The sequence below is a fragment of the Ceratotherium simum genome, chromosome 4 (assembly GCF_057802395.1).
Source record: "Ceratotherium simum simum isolate JZ-2026a chromosome 4, ASM5780239v1, whole genome shotgun sequence".
In the NCBI taxonomy this organism is placed as follows: domain Eukaryota; kingdom Metazoa; phylum Chordata; class Mammalia; order Perissodactyla; family Rhinocerotidae; genus Ceratotherium; species Ceratotherium simum.
This window is the reverse complement of record NC_141903.1, coordinates 91891348-91915987: the sequence shown is the minus strand read 5'-3', so window position 1 is coordinate 91915987 and position 24640 is coordinate 91891348. Positions and strand designations below refer to the sequence as shown.

General features: G+C 45.7%; 1 protein-coding gene across 1 annotated transcript; it reads left to right on the top strand.

The window, feature by feature from the left end:
- The first annotated feature begins 23218 nt into the window (after positions 1–23218).
- Positions 23219–24146, top strand: TMEM174 (transmembrane protein 174). Its single transcript, XM_004420540.3, has 2 exons — positions 23219–23844; positions 24032–24146. The coding sequence occupies exons 1-2, from the start codon at positions 23219–23221 to the stop codon at positions 24144–24146; spliced, it is 741 nt and encodes a 246-aa protein (XP_004420597.2).
- The last annotated feature ends 494 nt before the right edge of the window (positions 24147–24640 follow it).

The window sequence follows — 24640 nt, the reverse complement described above, 5'->3', positions numbered from 1 at the left end:
AAGAATCAATGTTGTTAAAATGTCAGTTCTCCCCAACAGATTTATAGATCCCAATCGAAATTTCAACAGGCATTTTTACAAATAGAAAATAGGAAGCTTATGATAAAATGTATACGAAAATGTAAAGGATCAGAAGACTCTAAATAGCTTTGGAAAGGAAGAACAGATCTGGAGCACCTGCATACTGGTGGCAAGACCCACTATAAAACTGTAGTGACAGTGTGCCATTGACACAGGATAGATGATGGACTAGCACAGGGGCCAGAAGAAGATCCACACAGATGGTCAACTGACTTTTTTTTTTACAAAGGTGCCAAGGTAATTCAATGTCAAAAATAGTCTTTTCAACAAACAGTCCTGGTACAACTGGATATATGTATGAAAAAAAACCTTAACTCCTATCTCATGCTATACATAAAAATTAACTCTAAATGGATTATAGGCCTACATGTAAAAGCTAAAACTATGAAACTTCTAGAATAAAACATAGAAGAAAATCTTTTTAACCTTGGGGTAGGAAAAGATTTCTTAGACAGAATACAAAAGAGCATCCATCTTAAAAGAAAATATTGATAAATTGGACTTCATCAAATGTAAAACTTCTGCTCTTCATTAAGAAAATGAAAAGTCAAGTCACTGACTGGAAGAAAATATTTGTGATACATAAACCTGGCAAAGGACTCATATGTACAAGTCAATAATAAAAAGACAATCCAATTTTTTTTAATAACTTTTTTTTTTTGGTGCCAATCCTCCTCTTTTTTTTTTGCTGAGGAAGACTGGCCCTCGGCTAACATCCATGCCCATCTTCCTCCACTTTATATGGGACGCCGCCACAGCATGGCTTCACAAGTTGTGTGTCGGTGCGTGCCTGGGATCCGAACCAGCGAACCCTGGGCCGCCACAGCAGAGCGTGCGCACTTAGCCGCTTACGCCATCGGGCCGGCCCCTAAAAGACAACCCAATTTTTAAAAGGGCAAATATTTGAACAGACACATCATAAAAAGAATATATGCACGTATATAAGAGCAATAAGCACATGAAAATTTATCTTTCATGTTATGTCTAGTTATCAGGGACATGCAAATTAAAACCACACGAGATACCACTACACACCCCATAAAATGGTAAAAAGTAAAAAGACTGATAATATTAAGCATTGGTGAGGATGGAGAAACTAGAACTCTCATATTTTACACACTGGTAAGTGTGTAAAATGTTATAAACACTTTAGAAAACAGTTTGGCAGTTTCTTATAAAGTGAAACATACACTTACTGTATGACCCAGCAATTCTACTTCCAGATTTTTACCCAAGAGAAGTGAAAACACATGTCCACAGAATGAGTTGTACATGAATGTTCGTAGTAGGTTTAATCATAATAGCTTAAAACTAGAAACAATCCAGATGTTCTTCAAGGGGTGAATGGATAAACAAACTGGCACATTCATACAATGGAATATTACTCAGCAATAAAAAGGAACAAGCTACTCATATATGCAAGAACATGGATGAATCTCAAAAATATTATGTTGAGCAAAAGAAGCCAGACACAAAAGAATATGAACTATATTACTGGATTTATGAAGTTCTTGACCAGGCAAAGCTATCTACAGTGGTAAAAACCAGACCAGTGTTTGCCTGGGGCAGAGAGTGGAGACACGATTGCTTGCAAAGACGGCATAAGGAACATATTCTGTATTTTGACTGGAGTGTATGTTGTAAGGGTATATATGTTTTTTAAAACTAACCAAACTGTACACTAAAAGTAGACGCATTAAAAATTGAATGTTAGTTTTGCTTCAGTAAAAAAAAATTTTTTTTAATACTCTAAAGAGAAATAATAACCAAATGCAATGTGTGAGTCCCAATTAGATCCTGATTTGGTGAAAACAAAGCTATAAAAGATATTCCTAGGATGACTGGGAAATTTTCATAATATTATAGAATGACTGCTAAGCCTCTTCTGTGTGATAATGTACCTGTGGTTGGGTAGAAGCAGGTCCCTATTCTTAGGAGACGCAGGCTGGAACATTTAGGATTGAAATGTCTGCAACTTACTTTCAGTGGTTCAATAAGAACAAAAATAGGTACACAAATACACAGAGAGAGAGCTGAAACAAATCTGGCAGATAGTAACAATTGTTGAAGAAGATGGAAGGTATGTCGACTTTCATCGTACTTTCAACTTTTCTGTCTTTTCAACATTTCCCACCAAATTTCCATATTAATAATGATACTAACTGAGGGAAGAAAAGTTAATGTTGACGTGTTATGGCCTACCCCAAAGGCTACAAATTCTTCCTCAGAAGAGGACACTTATAAAGACATGGCTAAAGTCATAATTTTCTCCAAACTCTCCTACATGCTTGGCTTTTTACAGAATCCCAGGACGGAGAGCATCGCCCATTCCTGGCTGCAGCTCGCCGGCTGTCAGGCTTCCTTGGCTGCTCGCTGGGGCAGGGAGGGTCTCAAAACATGTTGTGTCAGGAACACCAGGGCCACTTCTTTGCTGCCCCCGGTGGGAGGGAGGTGAATGGTTAACTAGTTACCCACCCCTGCCTGTTGACCGCTCTCTGAGCCTGCACAGGGTGCTCCCTGGCTGAATTCTGCCAGCCAAGCTAAAAGTCGTACAGCAAAGGGCCAGGAAAAACAAGGCCCAGGCTGCCCTGTTTGCTAAACGGGAAAACTAGGCTTCCATGGGGCACCCCACACAAGGTTACACACACCTTACAAAAGGCTTCATTTTTGCATAAAAAGGTCTCCTCTCAGAGCTCAAACTCACTGATATCTCAAGACACTGCCCAGAACTTGAGCAATGAGGTCTTGGAGATGACGAGGGAAGGGTCAGAAATCTGGAAGAGCTTCCTGAGGAAGGTGCACCTTTAGCGAGTAGGGGCAGAGCCCATGAAGGAAGGAGATGTGAAGTCTGAGGGAGGAGGAGAGAGATGCAGTGAAGGGTGGTCAAGTACAGAAGCGTCCCGAGGTTAGGGGCTGAGAAAGGTTCACGGGTTCAGGCTGCTCGGTGGACTGGGGGATCAGGGCCAGAGCAATTTCCTGGGGAGATGGGAGGGCTTAGGGGTTACAGGACAGGAGGAAATGGAGGCACAGGGTGCAAATGAGTTTTTAAGAAGTTTGGTTCAATACTGTAGTGGCTGTGAAAGAGGGCGTGACGGAGGGAAAGGAGGGGAGGGTTCTAGTGTCTGGAGACCTGAGTGTGCCGGAGACTGAGCCCAGAGGCTAGGGCGGAGGAGACTGGATAGTTCAGAGAGCAAAGAGGAGGCGGGAAGATCATAACCCTCGTGGGGAGTGGGTTAGCAAGAAGAGACTTCTCTGAGATGGAGGGAAGGACGGAAGGGGTAGAGATAACGGCGGTGTTTTGAAGTCCTGGGTAAGATGCCAGCACCACCAGCTCGTCCATCCACTACCCATTCCACTTTCACATCTCTAGAAATGAACGACTGCGGTTGGTAATACTGTGCTGCACATTTGAAAGTTGCTAAGAAAGTAGATCTTAAAAGTTCTCATCACAAGAAAAAAAAATTGTAACTATGTGTGGTGATGGATGTTGACTTATTGTGGTGATCATTTTGTAATATATACAAATGTCGAATCATTACGTTGTATGCCCGAAACTAATATGATGTTCTATGTCAATTATACTTCAATAGAAAAAGAAAAAAATAAGAACAGAAAACATAAACCTCCTTTTATGTGTAGAAGTAGATCTAGGCCTACTTCTAATCATAGTTAATTCAGGAAGAAAGTGAGAAGGGAGAGGGGATAAAGAAACGGACAGATGTGCGGGGAGTCTGAGACGATGAGGAAAGTCAAGCCATGGAGCGGTTGAAAGGCATGGAAAAGGTGGCAAAGCAGAGCAAGATACAAAGAGGAAATCACATAAAAACCCACCAGGAGATGGACAGTTAGGTCACGCACGCTGACCCCTCCGTGGGAAAGCAGACTCGGAGGGTCCCCCTGGGTGAATCATTGACTTTCATAGGCCAACCCCCACTTTAGGGTCTTTTTAGTTTATTGCTGCTGCCTTCTTGCATCTGTAGGGAAAAGCCACATGGCCTGTAGCCCTACAGCCAACCCACATACCTCAGTCCTGTAAGTCTGCCTTACCCTGACTTATATCCCTTCTCGTTGGGAAGAGACTGGCAAAGCAGGTAGATCAGACTTTGTTTTATCACCTCCTGTGTGCAAAGCATCGTCTTAGTGCCCATACACATAAAAATGAATAGAAGAGGCTGTGTCCTGAGGTAGAACTGTGGGGGCGCAGGTTGCACGGTGGGCGCAGCAGGGAGCCTGCTCTGGGGAGTGGGTGGCTGGCGGCTCAAAGGCGGCTGTCCAAGCTGCGTGGCTTGGGGCTCAGATTGGATTACCTGGAGGGAGGTGCTTCAGAGTAGACACTGGGCTGGGCTTCTCCTGCCTGAAGATGGTGCCAACCTAAGGCTAAAGAGGTGGGCGAGGGCTCTGGTCATGCCTGCAGCCATTCCCCATTAGCAGGTCCCTGTGATGGCTGCCGCAGGCCACACTTACTGGTTTTGTTCTCAATATTTGGGGCTGTGACAGGACCTCCTTCCAGAAATACACAAATAAGGGTAATAATATTGCCTTCTGGGAGTTAAGCTGAAAAAAAGTGAACCCAACACATATTGGATGGAGCAGACATAAGCAAATTTACCGAAGGAGACAGGATGGTTCCTAGCTGTGCCGGAGAACATAACTCGCATCCCCAGGAGTGTGTGCCTTTCACACGTTGTTCCCTCTGCTGGAATGCCCTTCCCTGCATCCTCTAGCTGCCAAATGCTACCTCCCTGTGTCTCTTTCCTTCCTGATCCTCTCGGTCAAAATCAACCCCTCCTTTCTCTATGCTCTAAAAGTGTGTTTAACTTTGTTGTCGTTCGTATTCGATTCTGTCTTGGAGTCGAGTTTGCGGTGACACGTGAGTCCTCCCTACTCCAGTATAAACTCCTTGACCGCAGGAACCAGGTCTTAGTCTACACTCTCTGCGTACCACGTGTGGTCAATAAATGTGAGATGAAAGGCTGAGTGAACGAGTGAATGCGGGACAAGCCCTTCCCTGTGCACTGAAAGGTCCGGAAGCTGGTACCAGTAGACCTCGTTACTAGAGAGAACGCACTCTCACCAGTACCAATCGCAAAAAGTCACACATGGATTTCCATCCATAGCGCACACTTGTTGTGTATTGTTATAACAGACTCCACTGTGGTCATTGAGCAAGACAGATGTGTACTTTTCTCTCACAAAACGGCCTGGAGGCAGGCAGCTGAGGGCTGGAGAGGTGGCTCTGCTCCATGAGGTTGTCCAGGCACCAGGGACCAGGAACGAGAGAGCCAGGCTGTATTGTTGTGTTGCCGACGTCGATCTGCAACTTTATTACACAGTCTGCAACGGTTGCCCAGCTCTCGCCAGCATGTCTGCACTGCAGCCAGGGGAGGGGGAAAGGGCCAGAGGGGCCATTTGTATAATTTATTTGTTCGTTCGTTCATTCATTCATTCATTCATATTGTAGTAAAATCCACATAACATAAAACTTAACCATTTTTAAGTGTACGGTTCCGTGGCATTAAGTCCATTCACACTGTAGTGCCACCATCACCTCCATCCAAGCACAGAGCTTTGCTCATCTCTTTTATGGGCATGATCCAGAAGTGGCGTGTATCACTTCCACTCACCTCCTGATAGGCAGAAATTAGTCTCACGGCCACACCTAGCTGGAAGGGAGATTGGGATTAAATGTATTCTCTACCCAGACAATTACATGCCCAGCTGAAATCGAAAACATCCTACGTTAAAGGAAAAACGTGCAGCCCTACTAGCCCCACTCTGCCTTCCATCCTCTCAGAGGCTCTTCTCCGTTGCCTGTTCGTACAGTCTTGTGTTTGGCCTACGGTTGTACGGTTTTTATGTGTCTGCAGGATCAGCGCTGGCTGCCGGGGGTTCTGGTGCCGAGAAGACGCAGAATGCAGTTGCTTTAAATTGCTGGTGGTGGGCCGTGGGTGAGACCTTAGCACGTGCTGATGTGTTCCTTCGAGGTTGGGTCTAGATCAATTCTTGTAAGTAAAAATAACTTTCTTTAACTTATTTGAAATACTTGCACATATAAAAGAATAGTTTTGTGATTCATTTGGTAAAAACAAATAATTATTTTTAAGTGATTGGCCACTCCTTAATCTGTCTTTCATGTAAATATGGAGTCGTGTTCCTGGCTTGGTGTGGGGCTGCTTTCTACGGGTCAGGAACTAAGGAAGGGCTTGGCTGGTCACGGCCAGCTCAGGGTAGCTTGTGCAGTTTTAATCAATGCTGAGTGGAGCTGGGAGAGAGCCTATCGAGCCCAAACACAGGGTCATTTACCTGCCACATAGTAGGGCTAATAGAGAAAAAGTGGAAACACCAGGCTTGTGGCAAGGAAAGAGGTTAGTGTTATTGAAAGGCAGCCAGACAAGGAGATGGGAGTTAGAACTCAGATCCACCTCCTCAAAGGGAAAAAGGTAGGGGTTTTTATCTTAGGGGTCTTAGGTAGGGGAGGGAACATGTGCTGGGGTTTTAGGTGGGGGAGGGGGAGCACGTGATGGGGTTTTAGGCAGGGGAGGGAGAGCATGTGCTGGGGTCTTAGGCAGGGGAGGGAGAGCATGTGCTGGGGTCTTAGGTAGGGGAGGGGGACCGTGTGGCCGTGCTAGTTGGCACCCTCCCACTAACCTGCATTTGTCCTTGAAGACTGAATGTCTTTCCCTTGACTGTCTAGACTTTTCTGGCTAGTTTTCGTCTTCAGCCTGCGTTTGGCCTTGTGAGGCAGAATCTTGATGTCTGGACCTCAACTTCCGGGGAAAGACAGCTCACTCATGTACTGAGGAGGGACAGAAAGACCTCGTTAGTTTTGAACAACAGTTGATTATGCTGAATACGCACAGCAGCAGTTAGCAAATCTTATCTCAAAGGTTTTTTTGCTCTAGGCAAGATTTTTTTAACTTCTTTGTGCTGGGTTTCAAGAGGAGGGCTGAAGCAGCTAAGGGCTGGCCAGGCATTGGTCTCTCTCTTCCTGTGGTCTCAGGACATCTCCATGTGGTTTCTCTGTGTGGAACAGCCTGGGCTTCCTCGCAGCATGGCTGTCCTGGGCCGTCAGACAGCTCACACGGAACAGCAAGTACTCCAGTGAACAATGTGGGGGCTGTGTTTGACAACTCCGCCTTGGAGGTCACATAGTGAGTGCTGTGTCCACCATACCCTATGAGACAGTCACTAAAGCCCACCCGTTTCAAGGACAGGGGACACAGACCCCACCTCTTAAGGAGAGTAGTGTTACAGTTACAATGCAAGAAGAAAATGAGAATTGGGAAATGTTATGGCAGCTTTCTTCGGGAAAAACAATCTACTCCACCAGCTTTGGCTGATTAAGAGCTTCATGAGCTCCAGAAGATATGAGGCGGGAATCAGGAAGCTACTCTTGTGTTTGCCAACTTGAAATTTCTAAGTGTGCTGGATTTTGCCTATTTCTTTTTAATTTGGGAGACAAGCAGCATTGTCTGGAGAGAAATAGCTTTAACACAGAAGGGAAAAGCCATCTGCTGTAGCCCTCTCCTTGGCAATGAAAGCAGAGGCAGCCAACAAAAGCATCTGGAAAGACTCTCTGCAAAGATCTGAAATTGGCTATGGTGGTTTTTAGGGAAGAAGCTACTGAAAGTCAGTTTTCCTAAAATATAATTGGTGTCCTCTACGTATCCAGTTTCTGCTCTTAGGTTTTGTTTCATGTGACCAATATCACGGTTCCTCAACTCTCCTTGCCCTCTATCTATATCATGGCACTTCTGTTTCAGCCAATGGCCTTAGTCTTTTAGTTCCCAACTGAGAATCTGATTGCCCGTGCTATAGTTTAGAACCTGGCCGCACAGGTCATAAGTGACTTCCAGCTAGGGTGACCAACTTGTCCTAATTGGCTCAGGAATTTTCCAGTTTTAGCACTGAGAGTCCTATGTCCCGAGAACCCCCTCAGGACCAAGCGAACCATGATGGTTGTCAGCCCTTCGCCCTATCTGTGGAAGGGCTGCCCTTGGATCAGATGCCCCCCTCAAGAGGAGGAGGGCCGGGTCACCTGGGTCCAGCAGGGCCGCTGTCTTCCGGCATGGTGGGGTGGCTTCTCTGAGGAGGCGTATGAGTCGGGCCAGCAATGATTAGCCTCTCTAGTCAAAGCTGTAACCGGACAAACTACTCATTAGAGGGAAGGACTCGGGCGCTGTAAGTACCTTGCAGCAGCTGGTTGCAGAAGGAGCAGTGAGGTCAGAGCCGGCGTACCTGGCTTCTGCCATTGAGTGGCACCAAAACCCCAGATCCAGAGAAGTCATCTTTCTGAGCCTCAGTTTCTCCGTCTTTAAAATGAAAAGATTAGACTAGGGCTTGCTTCTTTTTATTACTTTTGTTCTGGAACTTCATTCTAGAGGGTAGAGTTACTTGCACTCCTCAAGACGTGGTCTGCTATCATCATCATTAGAGCAAGTTTCTCTCCTCCCCTCCTCTCGCTTCCTCCCTTCCTGCTTCCTCCTTTCCCAGCACTAATTAACCCCTTTTCCTCCAATAGGCTACCACATCAATGTGAAAGACATTTATCCTTGAGTAAGCATGTAGCTTTATAAGATGACAGTATTGTTTGGTGTGTGTATTTTGTGTGTGTGTGTGAGGAAGATCAGCCCTGTGCTATCCGCTAATCCTCCTCTTTTTTTTTTTTTTTTTTTTTTGCTGAGGAAGACTGGCCCTGGGCTAACATCCGTGCCCATCTTCCTCCACTTTATATGGGATGCCACCACAGCATGGCTTGCCAAGCAGTGCGTCAGTGTGCCCTCAGGATCTGAACCGGCGAACCCTGGGCTGCCACAGCGGAGCGCGCGCACTTAACCACTTGCACCACCGGGCTGGCCCCTGGTGTGTGTATTTTTAATTTACATATGTTATATTGTGCTATAGACTTCATTTTATTCCTAACTTTTTTTTCTCAGTACCATTTAAAAAATATCTCCATGGTGCTGGTGTTGGTCTCTACGGCTCCATCCATAGTGGCATTTTTAGAACATTGTTTAGTATTGAATGCTCTGTCATCCAGAGTTCTAGTTAACTGGAATCGAATTATTGGTAGGCTTTCTAGAGTGACAGAGGGGAGAAGAAAGTATCTTTAATCAGCCCAAAGTTCTACAACCAAATGAATTAATATGTCAAGCACAGTAATGGGGAATAAATGAAGTGTTGGGTGGTTAGAGTGGCTGCGAGTGCATCTTTGGGCCTCTAACTCTGAATGGTGAGGCTTTCCAAATACCCACCAGGACTGCAGTCCGTGAGCGCTCCCTGGAGGAGCTCACCTCCCGCATGAAGCTGGGGGCCATTTTCCAGGGGAGGCGGGAAGGAGGGTTCCTGGACTGTGGCTCATATTTCACCAGGCACGGGGAAAGTGTGGCAGCTGCTTCAGACCTGAGCCAGAGAGCGGCCTCAAATGGTGCATATATCTGCAAGCTCTAACTCCCTCCCTGGTAGAAGAGGACCCACCAGCATGCCGCCCGGAGATCCTGTGGTTATTAGCGATCATTAGCAGAGCAGTGTCTCGCAGGCTGAGATGCTGTCTTGATGGCATTGAGGCCAAAGGAGCCATGTGGTGCCTGGGAACAGGCTGCGGATGGGGAGCAGCTGTGGGGATCAGCCCTCATGTCACTGCCTGCCCGCGCCTGGGAGCGTGGGTTCCATTTCAGGCAGCAGAGATTCTCGCTGGGTGGCCTCCGCCTTCCCTCCCACGTCAGCGTGCACCGAGAACTGCCCAGAGGTTGGGAAAAGCATAGCTCCCCTTAGAGGAGGTGGGCCCTGCTGAAGCACCTCTCTTCTCTCCCAGGTTTCTGGCTCAGCAAGACCTAATCTCCATTCAGTCTCTCGGGGAGCTCTGGCAGGCCCTCTCGCAGCCTGACTGGTGAGGCCTGCAAAGTCAGGGTGGGCATGCAGTGGAGGGGGGCTTTATGTTCCCCTGAGTGACATACTTTCTCACCTAAGCTTTACACAGAGGCAAATCTTGACTGTCTTCCAGGCCCTAATGATTTCTGTCCCTTTGAAGATGCAAAATAAACAAAAACAACAATGAAAGGCAAAAAACAAAAATAAACAAATGAACACACACACACACACACACACACACACACACACACGGAGCAATGGCCTACTCTTTCCAGCCCCACGTTCTCCATCTTGGCTGATTCTGCATTAAGATATGTGGTTCCCACCTTGTGTTTTTGGAGCTTCCTGGAGGAGGAGGCAGATGCGGTCAGAGGGTCAGGCACAGCTTCCCCTAAATGGCTTCCTTGCAGTGATGGGACTGAAGCTGACCCTAACAATTAGCGAAGGTTCACCTGGCCTTCAGGACTAGTAGCACTAACCCGGAAGCCGGCAACGCCTGCAGGGCCTCCTGAGGAGGGCCTGGCGCTCCAGCCCCACCAGGGACCCAGCCCCTCAAGTCCCTCTGGGGAAATGCAAAGAAGTGCAGCCAGATAAGGCCATCATAGCTGATGGCCGCTGAGCTTGCTACGCCCCTCTGTGCCGCCTCACTTGATCCTCCTCCCCCTAGAAGTGGGTACTATTATTAGCCTCTTTATAAATGAGGAAACTGAGCCTCAGAGAGTCTGAGCAGCTGACCCAGTCACACCGCTGGTAGTTGGTGGAGCCAGGATTTGATCTCAGAGAAGCTCTTAGCCACTAGGTGTGCATGAGCTCACATACGTGCACACACAGGCAGATGGTGGACACGTGTACCCTTCGGCTTATACAGTGTCATCATTTTTAAAATAGTCACAGAATCAGAGGTTGTTGGCAGTGGACGTCACCTTAGAGGTGACCTATCTGACCCTCCCCTGCTTTTGATTTCCACAAAAATGGAAACTGCGGACTTGGCTTAGAGAAACATTTCCCAACTGAGCAGCATCAGAACCCCCTGGTTAAAACACAGGTCCCTGGACCCCACCCCAGAGCGTCCACTGCAGCAGGTCTGGGCTGGGCCCCAGATCCGCAGTTCTGACGAGGTCTCACGTGCTGCTGCTGCTGCGGGCCCTGCGACCACACTGAGAACCACCGCACGGGAGGAAACCGGACGGTGAAGACCCATAAGACCCACTGCAGTGTGGTACTTAAGCTTTCTCAGCAATGTCGCTGAAGCCCGGACAGACACATCCCCAGTAGGGTCGTTCTTATCTGAGTCACTTGTTCTTAAATAACTCTCTTTGGCTCCCAGCAAGAGAACCAGAATGTGGTAGGCAGAATTCTAAAAATGCCCTACCCCCTAAAAAATGCGCTACCCCCACCTCCCTTATCCACCCCTGGAATCTGTGATAAGATATCATTCCTGTGACGGTGTTATGTTACACGGCACAGTTGACCTAACAGAGGGACTGTCTGGGTGAGTATAATTTAATCACACGGGTCCTTAAAAGCAGAGAACTTTTTATGGCTGTCGCAGCAGAAGAGAAAGGTGTAAGAAGGAACACAGGCGCTGCTAGAGGCAGCAGGTAATGGCTGCAAGGAGACGGACTCAGTCCTGCACCCGTGCAGGCTGAGTTCTGCCCACAGCCTGAGCGAGCCTGGGGACAGATTCTTCCCCAGAGCCTCCGAATGAGAGGCACGTCTGACTTGCAGAACCGTGAGCTACCGCGTGAGTGTGGTTGTCAGCCTCCAAGTTTGTGGCTGTGCTGCAAGAGAACACACAAGTCCAGGAATTCCTGAGTGCAGGAGCTGCTGCCCACGGCAGACCTACCCCTCCAGCAGATCCTCAGACCCCGAGCTGGGCCCCCGGGAGGCTCACCTTATTGTTTGCGGAAAATGCTGGTGGCTGTGACCTAAATTCTAGCCCCATTACAGTAACATTCAGTTCTGTTGGAAAAAAAGAACTCTAAAGGTTGTCCGAGAGAACACCCTGAGAACCGCCGCCCTGGCAACCCCTGGCACACAGCGGGCTGGAGAACACGGGCAGGTCACTGGTCAGCGAGCGTGTGCCCTTCATGGAAGAGTGGTTTAAAAACAGTTCAGGAAAACAGAATGTTTTGCTGCTACTTGGTCTGATAGCATGCTTACCCGTTTCTGAGATTAACCATCTCTAAAACCCAGGCACCGTCCCTCACCAGGACGTTAGGAAGCGCAAGCAAGAGGATGGAAAACTGCACGGAATCCGTACAGCAAGGATCCCCGCCCGAAATATTCTTGTGATTCTTGTAACAAAGTAAAACATGTGGGGCCCCGTTTTGATTATCAACAGCTGTGATAGTGTAGCTATGATTCAACCACCCTGTCTTCTATTTGTTGTAAAAGGAGCATACAACTATCTGCCGCCACAGTCAGACACAATTCAAGTCAGTAAAGCACGTTTGCAGTAGATAATTCCTTCGGTGGAGATTTCCCTCAAATCTCCACCCCCAACTGCCTTACAGACCCCCGACATTCCTCTAGGTGCAGATTCATCTCTCAGGCTTGAGGTTCCACGCCTGTTCCGTCCTGGGCCCTTCCTATACACTGATCCTCTTGCCACAAGTCTTTGTGGGGTGCGGCCCAGTAGCATACGTGGCCTTGCTCATGTTCCCTGGGTTCCCTGGAGGTCTGCAACCTTGGCCCTCCGAGGGCACAGAGCCGACAGGGCCTGGCTTTGGAATCCTAGCCGCCCCTCTCCATGAGAGCTGGCTGCTCTCGCTGCTCCAGCGCTAACGACCAGGCACGACTTGGAGGAAGTGCCTGCCTTGTGTGGGACGGCAGGACCAGTCTAGCTCCCGGATTTCTGAGCAGGGTCAGGAGCTGTGCGTTCTGACCCTGTCTTCCTCTCACAGAGACTGGATGCAGAGTTGAGCCCATGGATAGTTTTCTTGAGAACCCAATCATGCCCTCCAGACCTTTTCTGATTTTGTTGACCTTCTCCTGATTGTGGGGTGATGGTGGCCACAGACAGAGTCCTACTGCGCAGAGCAGAGGGTCCAGACCTCTTCCTGCTGCTCTCTTTTCTCTCCCCCAGCCCCCTCTCCTGACCCCCCACCTCCCACAAAGTTCTAGGGGTAGGCAAGGCCACACAGTGTCATTTCTACCCGAGTGTTTAGGAAGAAATTCTTTTTGAATTTTGGAAATCTTGAAGGGTTTTGAGACACGTATTTGAAAGCAAAACTAGCAGATTCCTGTTGTTCCGTGTTGTCCAAGCTCATGGCTTTGTTTTGTTTTATTTTGCTTTTTATGTGCTGTGAGTGGCTGAAATATTTGGTACTTTTTTGCTATCAGAGAACCTGGTGGTATTTTGTCTGTGGTCAAATCAAAGTGAATATGGCCCACGTTGCTGTGAAAACAGATTATGCGGCAGAATCACGGCCTGAGCAACTGGATTTTTGAAAGATGAATTTGTCACTTTAGCAAACTTTTTTAAAAAGGCATTTGATTGCATACATCCCACACACACACACACACACACGCACACATGGCTTCCACAAAGAGATTGACTTCCCCTCACAATGTGTTCAATCAGATGTTTTGCTAACAAATACGTGATGGTGCTTAGTTGCACTTCCCACAAGAGTTCCCTGATAAGTTCTGAAAACTCTATTTTTGTGGTTTTAGTGTCACTTTTCATTTATCTCTTTGAACTATAATCATTTCAAAATTACAATTTTTAACTAAGAATGTGGGTTGGTGGTTAAAAACAGGAAGTTTGATGTGTTAGTCTGAAAAACAGTAAAAATATGCAAGAAACTCAGGAAAATTCATGACGACATTATTGATGACTGTGACAGAGTGTTGTCCCCTGTGGGGCCCATCAAGGACTTGCCAGTATATAAGGATGAGGTTACTAACCAGCTATAAGTGAATGAGTATGCAAACATGGTTGATCTACAATCTTGGGACACACTTGGATGTCCACATGGACAAAAATTCAAGCAGCGTCACAGGCTAAACGGGAAAAGTGAGCATCCCTCCGTGGAAGATTGTGTTTTCCAGAGAGTGGCAGTAATGTCTCCTATTCCACATGTTCTTCTGCACTGTGACCGTGGCATTCTTCCCATGGAGAAGAAGAGTCTAATTCCCTCCCTTTTGCTTCTGGGTTGGCTTAGTGACTTGCTTGAGCAAGAGAACGAAATGGAAACGACACGCTGAGACTTCCAGAGCTTGGTCATGGGGTGACGCGCAGCTGCCACCTCTTGGGTCACTCGCTCTTAGGACACTCCCTCTCAAAGCCCAGTTGCTGTTACCAGACACACATCCAGGTTCTTTACCTGCCACACAAGAGGGGCCAAATATAACTGGAACGCCAGGCTTATGGCAAGGAAAGAGTTTTTATTTCGGGTGACGTCAGCCAGGAGACGAGAGCTCTCGAATTTGTCCCATCTCCCCGAAAGATGGGAGGCAAGGGCTTTTAAAAGTTGTGAGGGAAATATTTGCAAAACATATATCTGACAAGGGGTTAATCTCCATAATATATTAAGAACTCATACAACTGAACAACAAAAAAACAAACAACCCGGTCAAAAAATGGGCAGAGGAAATGAACAGACACTTCTCCAAAGAAAATATACAGATGGCCAATAGGCACATGAAAAGATGTTCAACATCACTAATCATCAGGGAAATGCAAATCAAAACAACACTAAGATATCACCTCGTGCCCATTAGAATGGCTAGACTCACCAAGACAAAAAACAACAAATGTTGGAGAGGATGTAGAGAAACGGGAACCCTCATACACAGCTGGTGGGAATGCAAACTGGTGCAGCCTCTATGGAAAACGGTATGGAGATTCCTCAAAAAATTAAAAATAGAGATGCCCTATGATCCAGCCATCCCACTACTGGGAATCTATCCAACGAACATGAAATCAACAATCCAAAGAGGCTTATGCACCCCTATGTTCATCGCAGCATTATTCACTATAGCCAAGACATGGAAGCAACCTAAGTGTCCCTCGACTGATGACTGGATCAAGAAGATGTGGTGTATATATACAATGGAATACTACTCAGCCATAAAAAAAGACAAAATCGTCCCATTTGCAACAACATGGATGGACCTGGAGGGTATTATGTTAAGTGAAGTAAGCCAGAAAGAGAAAGACAAACACCATATGATCTCATATGTGGAATATAAACCAACGCATGGACAGAGAAAACTGTAGTGTGGTTACCAGGGGCAATGGGGGTAGGGGGTGGGCACAAGGGGTGAAGGGAGACATGTATATGGTGATGGACAAACAAAAATGTACAACCTAAAAATTTCACAATGTTATAAACTATTAAAACATCAATAATAATATAAAAAAGTTGTGAGGGAGAGCACGTGCTGGGGTTTTAGGTAGGGGAGGGGAGCATGTGGCTGTGCTGGTTGGCACCTTTCCACCAGCCTGCATTTGGCCTTGAAGACTGAATTCTTTCCCTTGACTGTCTGGACTTTTTTGGTTAGTTTTCATCTTCAGCCTGCGTTTGGCCTTCTGAGGCTGAATCTTGATGTCTGGACCTTGACTTCCCGGGAAAGACAGCTCACTCATCTACTGAGGAGGGACAGAAAGACCTGGTTAGTTTTAAACAACAGTTGATTATGCTGAATATGCACAGCTGCAGCTAGCAGAGCTTATATCCAAATTTTTTCTCTCTTCTAGCCCGGGGAAGGTTTTTTAACCTTTTCTTGCTCGGTTTCATTGCCACACTGGGAGACATCACATGGGAAGACCACAGGTAGGAGCTCTGGTGGACGCCCCCTGCCGGGCTCCCAGCAACAGCCAGCACTGCTCTCAGCCGTGTGAGCGACGCATCTCAGACGTCCAGCGGAGTTGGGCTTACAGGTGACTGCAACCCTAGCTGGCGGCCAGGCAAAACTCAGTCAACCTACAGAATTGTGTTTTAAGCCACAAAGTTTTGGGGTGGTTTGTTATACAGCAAAAGATAACTGAAACACTTCCCAGACCTCTTTCCCAATTTATTGTGTATCCTTTCTCTGATATTTATGCACATAGATTCAACGACAAGTATAGCTCTCTCCCCTTGCAAATGGTAGCAGAGTAAACATGCTATTCATGCTGTTTTTTTTTTTCAGTCAACCACACATCTTAGAGATTATCCCACACCTGTCTGTATAGACCTGCCTTGCTCTTTAACAGGGGTAGAGTACTCCATCGTTTATCACCATAGCTTATTATCCAGTCCACTACTGATGGACGTTTAGGGTTTTTTTGTTACTATAGACAGTGATTTATTGTCTATTCTGCTAAAATACTCTTTTGTGCATGTGTCTAAAGTAAAAATGTAGGTTACATTCCTAGAAGAAGACATTTGTGGGGTCCGGCTCAGTGGCTTAGCGGTTAAGTGCGTGCGCTCTGCTACTGGCGGCCTGGGTTCGGATCCCAGGCGCGCACCGAGGCACCGCTTCTCCAGCCATGCTGAGGCTGCGTCCCACATACAGCAACTAGAAGGATGTGCAACTATGACATACAACTATCTACTGGGGCTTTGGGGAGAAAAAGAGAAAAAAAGGAGGAGGATTGGCAACAGATGTTAGCTCAGGGCTGATCTTCCTCACACACACAAAAAAAAGAAGATATTTGTATTTTCTTCAATTCAGTTGTATGTGCATTTTAAATTTTAATAGATATCGCCACATTGCTCCCCAACAGAAAAACAAGTCGTGCCAAGTTATACTCTCACCAATCAGATTTAAAGGTGTCTGTTTTCCTACACTCTTGCTACAAAAATGTGTTACCAAAGTTAAAAAAATTGTTTACCCTGGGTTCTTATTCAGATTATGGATTTTATTATTGTGGCAAAAAATGAGCTTAACCCTTGATATCTATTTGATATCTTGGTATATCTTGGTTGAGAAACTCCCAGCTATAATTACATCACACAATCATTTTTGTCAGAGTATTAAAAATAAGTTGTATGCATTTGAGAAGGATGACACGATCTATTAGGTAAAAAGAGAGTTGAAGAATAAAAAAGTTTAATGTGATTCTGTTTCTATGAAATGTGTAAGCATGTTTTAAGAAAAAAACAGAAGTCTGGAAGTATGTATACAAAAATAGTAAGCAGTGAAGTCCATCTTGATTATAAACCACAATCAAACCAGCAAATAAAACACTGAGTGAAATTTCCTGCAGGGTCAGCGTCACAATTGCTTAGGAAGGAGGTAGCGCTGCTCTCTAGACACGGCTGAAACAAATTTAGGTTGAAAGAGGCAGCCAAATAGAAATGGTGTTCTTATCAAAAGATATATTTTAATGTGCTAAAAAACCATATTTGAACAACTAGTGAGAGACTGAGATTACCTTTTTACATTTTGATAAAAGCATGGCCATCAATGATTTAACAGGTCTTTGTTCTATGTAGTATCTAGGATCTATATAGATCTAGGTTGATTTGCTGAATAACTAATTTCCTAAATGACCAATTCACCAAACCTAGTTGTTTCCTTTAAGTATTTAGTTTTAGTTAGCTAGCTTTCATTTGTTGTTGTAACTGCGTCTTAAGGAAAGTCATTTGTCTCTGATTGTTAGTTCCTGTAGTATCTGCTACAACTGGAGACGGATGGGTTGAGTGAACAGAGCCTGAATGGAGACAGCTCCCCATTATAACGTTGTCTGTGAGGACACGCCTAGTTCATTGGATAAAAACCGGTACAGAAATTTTCAATAGGGTGGGGTCCTGAGAAATCTCCAGCAGCCACTGCATTCATTGAGAATACCTCCTCAAAGAATTTTTGTCTCTGCATTTTCTTATCTACAGAAATTAAATAGAAGTAAGTTTTGTCAAAAAAGGACATAATGTATTGAATATACATGGTTTCAACAAATTTAAAGTGAATGGCCAATAACTGTGAAAACTTAACAGTCAGACTTTCTGAACTCAAAGTTGAATTATTTTTTTATTCGTTGAAGAAGAAATATCCCCCCAGTACAAAGGGTCCAAGTCTGGATAACATGAATGAATGAATTGCTCACCTTGATGACAAAGTGTTCACAAGGTTGGCCTAGCTAACAAATACTGTTCAAGTTTCAATGCTGAAATTTCTTGACCAACAAATGCAGGGAAAACTGGATGTTTTTATTGTACATGATGTCACCATAATACAAATGAAATTTGAAAATTGAAGGAAGAGACTTGATTACAGAGAGTATAAGGCATTTGAACAGTTTATTTATACTGATAAAAATTTCAAAAAGAGAGTAGAGAAAGAATCGGTTCTTATAAATTGATGTAGAAAAAAATCCTTCGTCAGATCAGTCACTACACGCCAGGTGCCGGGGCCATGATGATTTGCTCCAGTTAAGATCTACATCTGGAACATCAGCTACAATTGAAATCACCAGCTGATAAATTTATGATAATAAACAGTCTTCTTTGAGATTTATCTACCTTCTTTACAGGCCAAATAGGTGAGTTAACTAGGGATGAGACAGGTATCACCACCCTGTATCTTTCAAGTCTTTGATGATGACTCTAATCTCTGCAATTCCCCCAGGAAAGTGGCATTGCTTTTGTTTTTCTATCTTGATAAAGAAGGACTTCTACTTGGCTCTTCCTACCATAGAAGCTCTCACTCCACAGGTTAGAGAGCCAATGTGGGCATCTGCCAGTTGCCAAGTATGTCTATTCTGATTTAACATTCCGGACCTCGGGAAATAAATACAGGGTGGGTTCATAGACCTACTGGCCCCGCTGTCATTCAAACAAGACAAAATTCCGTTTATCACCTGACCACCATAAGTCCCCCACTTTGACTTATAGACCACGGAGGCATTTTGGGTCCCCAGAAATGAGTGTCAATTCAGAGTCAATGTATATCAATCCCCAAAAGGTTTGGGCAAATGGCTGTATGTCCTTCGAGGACTACTTGGAGGAAGATTTAAAGTATATTCTTGTAGAAGTGTTGCAGGATTCTTTCTCAAGGAGAACCAACCTCCTCTTCAATCAAGGAGCTCCAGATCTGTGAACAGCTTAAGTCTGAAAACTTGATAAGAAGCCTTGACTCTCCATTGTGATAACACAGTCAGGTTTTTGGTCACTAGATCTGGAGTTTTTCCTGTTATTTAAATCAAGTAAAATTTTTTGTAGGCTGCTCATCTATTTCATTCCTAGTGACACTATGATCAATTAGCCACAACCAAAGATTCTTGTGGGTCAAAACATTCTGATTACCATCCTTCATCCCTGTTGCCCGTTATGATAAATGCACTCATCCTGTCTCTGGCTAGTAAGTGCTTTCACTTGGCCTTGTGAGTCTGAAATTCCTGCATCATCCCCACTAAAATCAGGGAGCCCACCTCACTGACAAAATCTCTTGATATCATACCTGGCCTGTAGAAGATAGCCATCAGAAAGCTTTTCAAGGATACTGATGCTCTGTGCACTAGTGTGTTTCTCAATGCCTTAGTGAAGGGATCAAGGGGTGGGAAATAGGGGTGCAAGTTAGTCATGAAAAATCCACTCCAACATCTCTATCTCCCAAAGCCTTTGAATTCCTCTGCATTATACCAGAGAAAGTCTGGCATCTCACCCTCATCGAATAGAGGCCACTGTAGAACCCAAGTTTCAACCAGCCAATCAAGTACACTATTAAGGTCACTTCCAGCTATACAAATCAACACATTAAATCCAGAATATCTGGTTAAGTGCACCTATATCAAAATTCGCTGATCCAATGTTATATTCCATTCTCCTTGGTCTAACATCCTTAGGATTAATTTCTACACATATTCCCCAGGTTTCTGTTGATACAAATTTTTAGAATCTTATATTTCTTTTGGAAAATAAGCTATTTTCTCCTGAGTCAGAACCTTGCATTATTTCCCTAGAGTATGCTGAAATCTGACTCATTATGTCTAAAGGCAACAAGCGGGGGTTGGCATGAATTTTGAGAATAGGCATCTCTTGCTGCTTTAAGTGAGGTTATTATAGTATCTTCAAGCAAAATAAGTGGGGAGAGTTGCTTCTGCTAACAAGAATGGCTCCGAATGACTTGGGGACTCAAGATTCTCAACTACATCTGAGTCTACGTGGGTGTCCCCATTCCAAGTCTCAGGATCCCAATCCTTCACAATCAACCCCCTGACTTTCACATTAGATACTTCATGAGGCTGTGAATTAAGCTTTTGGTGTAATTATCTAAACTGCATATTTAAATTTTGTGTTTGGTTTTTAGTGAGGTGAGCCCTGCCGATACTAGAAGAGATTCTTTTAGGGCCACCATAGAAGCTCTTTGGTTTTCTGACCATCATTTGAGCTGAGAGTTTAAAGACTTGAGCTGGTTATTTTTCTTTTTGTAAGTATTCATCCCCACCCCACGATCCTCATAGTCCATCATTACTATCATATTGGTTAAATGTAGCAGCCACTTGGTCCCCAGGGCACTTGCTTCACTGGGCACTTCCCCACAGCCTATCACAGGTGGCATTTTGATTAATTTTGATGTTACTGGGTGTCATGGGTTAAAATACCCCATTTTTTTAATTGACAAGGAGCTCAGCACTGTTCTTGAGGCCAAGAATATGGCCAAACCAACCGCAGAATCCCATCTTTGAAGGTCTGTTTTCTAACCCCACTGTTAATACTACATATCAGTCAGGACGCAATTAGGGAAACAAACCATCCCAGTTGTTTTAATAGAGAGGATTTAATATGGGAAATTAGTTAAACAGGTACTGGAGGACTGAAAAGGCAAAAAGGGAACAAACAGGTAACTCAGAGATAGTAAATGCAGGTTGGGGGACAAAGGGAAGGAGTTATATTAGAATGTAGAAGCTTGGAGAAGGGACCCCATGGGCATAGTCAGGCTGGTTCTGGGTGTGTGTGTGTGGGAAACCTGGAAATTGGAACTGTTTCTGCCAGGATGAACTGCTGCTGGAGTGACACTGACAGTAACAGCAAGCAGAACAGGAAATAGTCATTGCTTTCTCCTTCCTCTCACCTTGCAGGCTCCCTCTAGTGCCCCCTACTGGCAGAGCCTAACATGGAGCCGCCTGGCAAAGGACAAATGTACTTGGCAGAGTCTCAGCCAAAGCGGAATGTCAAGGGTGGATTTGGAGCTGAGTCACAATAGCTTAATAAGCAGCATTTTTCAAGTTTTTCTGACTGGTTGTTAAAAGGATGAAATGATACCATGTATATTAAATATCTAGAATTGTACTTGGTCCCTAGAAAGTGTTCAATAAATCTTAACTCTTTTTTCTGACATAATTGAGATGAGCCATGTGGAGTTTTTTTCCTTCATTCTGTTAATGTGGCTTATTACATTGATGGATTTTTGTATGTTGAACCATCCTTGCATTCTAGGAATGAATCCCACTTGGTCACGATGTACAATTCTTTTAATATGCTGTTGAATTTGCCTTGTCAGCTTTTATTTTTAATTGCTGTTTACCATATAGATAGAGTCAAGTTTTCTGAGGGAGAGATTGAGTCAAGGTGACCTTAAAAGTATAACTGGAGAATTTCCTGGCCTGTCCGCTCTGAAAGCCATCCCAGTTTTACATTCATGGGCTGTTTACAGGAAACTGCTCTCTCTCCCCTGGTCTTTCAGTGTGCCCCGTTATTCTCTTAATTGCAAGTGGATGTAGCTAGAGACAAATGGGAAATGTAAACTGAGTGATTTAGAACAATTTTGAGAGCCTAGCTTTTTCTAAGTGGTAGGGCTGGTTTTGACTGTTAACTCAGGGGATAAGAGCCTGAAAAGAATGTCAGGCCAGCTGACCAGAATTTTTGTGGTGAAAGAGAAAGGCTGGCTCTACTGGATCCACTGGTCTAGCTCAGTGGGAAAAGGACAGACCACTCCTATTGCACCTGCACTGCATCCTTGCTGCTCGAGAACGCACCCGGGAAGATACCTGCTTGCTTCTGCATCTGTTTGGCAGTGAAGTTGGAGAGTAAAAGCCTTCTCCTGTAGCAGGGAGAGGCATTTTGGTGGGGAAAGAAGTCCCCTGGTCTCCTGGGAGCACTTGGGGTTAACTTGGCATAAGAGCCACCTTGGCATTTAATCTCCCTTGGAAATTTTGGTTCTGTTGGTTGAGTTGGGAACTCAGATTTTGCCTTTTAAAAAAGTGACCAGGTGATTTTTATCATCAGGGAAGTTTGGGAAGCCCTGCCCAGGGAAGGAGGACAACTACTTTCCTGGACCTTCTGCTCAATGCTGCAAAAGGACGCTGATATAATATTTAACCACTGAAGGGAGACAAATCTGTTTGGATAAGATCTGTCTAGGAAAGGAAGAGGCTATAGTTACTATTCTGTGGAGGAGGACATCCGTGGGGCTGTGTTGAAGTTCTGTAGTTATGAGTGATAGATAATGTCATTGAGGATCAAGCGTTCTTCTGTAAATCAGCTTGGGCTTGGTTGCAAAACACAGCAGGCTTGAAAATGCAGCTGTTAACTTCACCTTGGAAACCAGGGACTGTGCTGCCACCACGGAGGGAGGGTCTGAAGTGCCTGGTCCAGGGACGTCAGGTCATAACTGAACCTCATTCAACCTCTGCCAACGATGCGGTGCATGGAAAGGTTTCCTCTGCTGTCTTTCCTCTCCTGCAGCTGGAATTATTCCCCAAATACTGACAGCAAGAGGAACCTGGGGCTGGCCAGAAAAGAGCAGGACCTCAGAGCTTTGTGAGAGTTATGAAAGTTTAAGTGGCATCGCAACTAGCGATTCCTGAAGTGGGAAGGAATACACAGACAGTATGAAATAGGTGTCTGCCTATTGCTAATGAGCTGATCCAGTAGGAACACTGGGTTAGGTTCCTGAGCATGTGGTGGATACACCAAGGCCCCCTGCACTGCTCGAGGCCCTGGAGGTCACTCTGCCATTTCTACAATCTTGGTTTTGGTAGGAGGCAGACAGGGCCTTGAGTATCTAGAAAATTGCCTCCTAGCACATAAGATGGGTTCAGTAAATCCTTTTTGAATGAGTAAATGAATGAACGTGAGTGAGGAAGACAGCTTGTCACTGAATTTCAAAACAGAGACCTTCAATTATTGACAATATATGAGAAAACTTCAGGCCTCATTTCTTAGACCTTTATTCTTCTAAACAAAGTTCAGCCCTTTGCCTGTTATACTCTGTTAACCACAGCAGCCCAAAGTTCTTCCATAACTAATCTGAAGCTGATTCCTTTGCTCTGCTCCAAGGAGCGCTCTCACTCCCTTTCCCCTCTAAGAAGCGGGCGATTGCGTGAGGAATGATGGAGCAGGGAAGCAGACGCTTGGAGGACTTCCCTCTCAACGTGTTTTCGGTCACTCCTTACACACCCAGCACCGCTGACATCCAAGTGTCTGATGATGACAAGGCAGGGGCCACCCTACTCTTCTCGGGCATCTTCCTGGGACTGGTGGGAATCACGTTCACCGTCATGGGCTGGATCAAATACCAAGGCGTCTCCCACTTTGAATGGACCCAGCTCCTTGGGCCCATCCTGCTGTCAGTTGGGGTGACATTCATCCTGATTGCCGTGTGCAAGTTCAAAATGATCTCCTGCCAGTTGTGCAAAGAAAGTGAGGAAAGGGTCCTGGACTCAGAGCAGATGGCTGGAGGACAGTCGTTTGTTTTCACTGGTATCAACCAACCCATCACCTTCCACGGGGCCACTGTGGTGCAATATATCCCTCCTCCCTATAGCTCTCAAGATCCCGTTGGGATGAACACCACCTACCTGCAGCCGGTGGTGAACCCGTGTGGCCTCATACCATCCGGAGGAGTGGTGGCCGCCACGCCAAGCCCTCCTCAGTACTACACCATCTACCCTCCAGAGAACGCTGCCTTTGTGGACGACCAGGACTACGCTTCCTTCGTGGATGGTGGACATGACAGGTATGGTGTGTGTAGTGGGGACACTCCCCTTCCAGCTGTCACAGTGATGGTCTATGGCTGTGTTTGTTCTGTAAGGAAGGTGGGGGAAGAATGTAAATCTCTGTGCACCTGTTGCCAGGATGGCGGCATCGGTTCTGAGAGTGGGCTGTGGGCTGTAATGCATCTGTGCCTTCTGCTCACATTTCAGGTCCAGCCCCGATGCTGAGCAGCTGGAAGAGACACAGCTGGGAGATGGGGACTCTGCCACCTTCTCTCCTCCCTCCTATGAGGAAATATACTCCCTCTCTCGCCAGAGACTATGATGCCCAGGGAAAGGCACTGAAGTCATTGTTGCTGAAGACTGAAGTGTGCTATGCTCTGACCTTCAGAAGTTAGACAGCCGAGCAGCCCAGACAGCCTGACAGATACCATTCAAGGGGTGGGGGAAGGAGGAAGGGGAGGTAAAATGTCTCAGATTAGTAAAAGTTAGGCTGGGGTGAAGAAATTCCCTTCCAGTACAGCTAGAAATCCCCTGCATAAGGTCTGGGAGGAGGCATTTCACCTGTTTACCCACCATCCACCCCTTCCCCACCGGAAGGCACTCGTGTCTCAGTTTTAACTCTCGCAGCCAAGGGAGGAATCACCACTGCTGTGACTTTGGGAGTTTCCATCTAGTGGGAGTGGGGGGTGGGAAGGAAGGAGGGAAGAGAAAACAGCCTCAACTGGAGATGTTCTCAGCCCCCAGAGGGGATTGGCATGTCCCAAACAGCCTGGTTGCCATCCTGTGTCCCCTGAGGACTCTGGGTATCCTACAGGC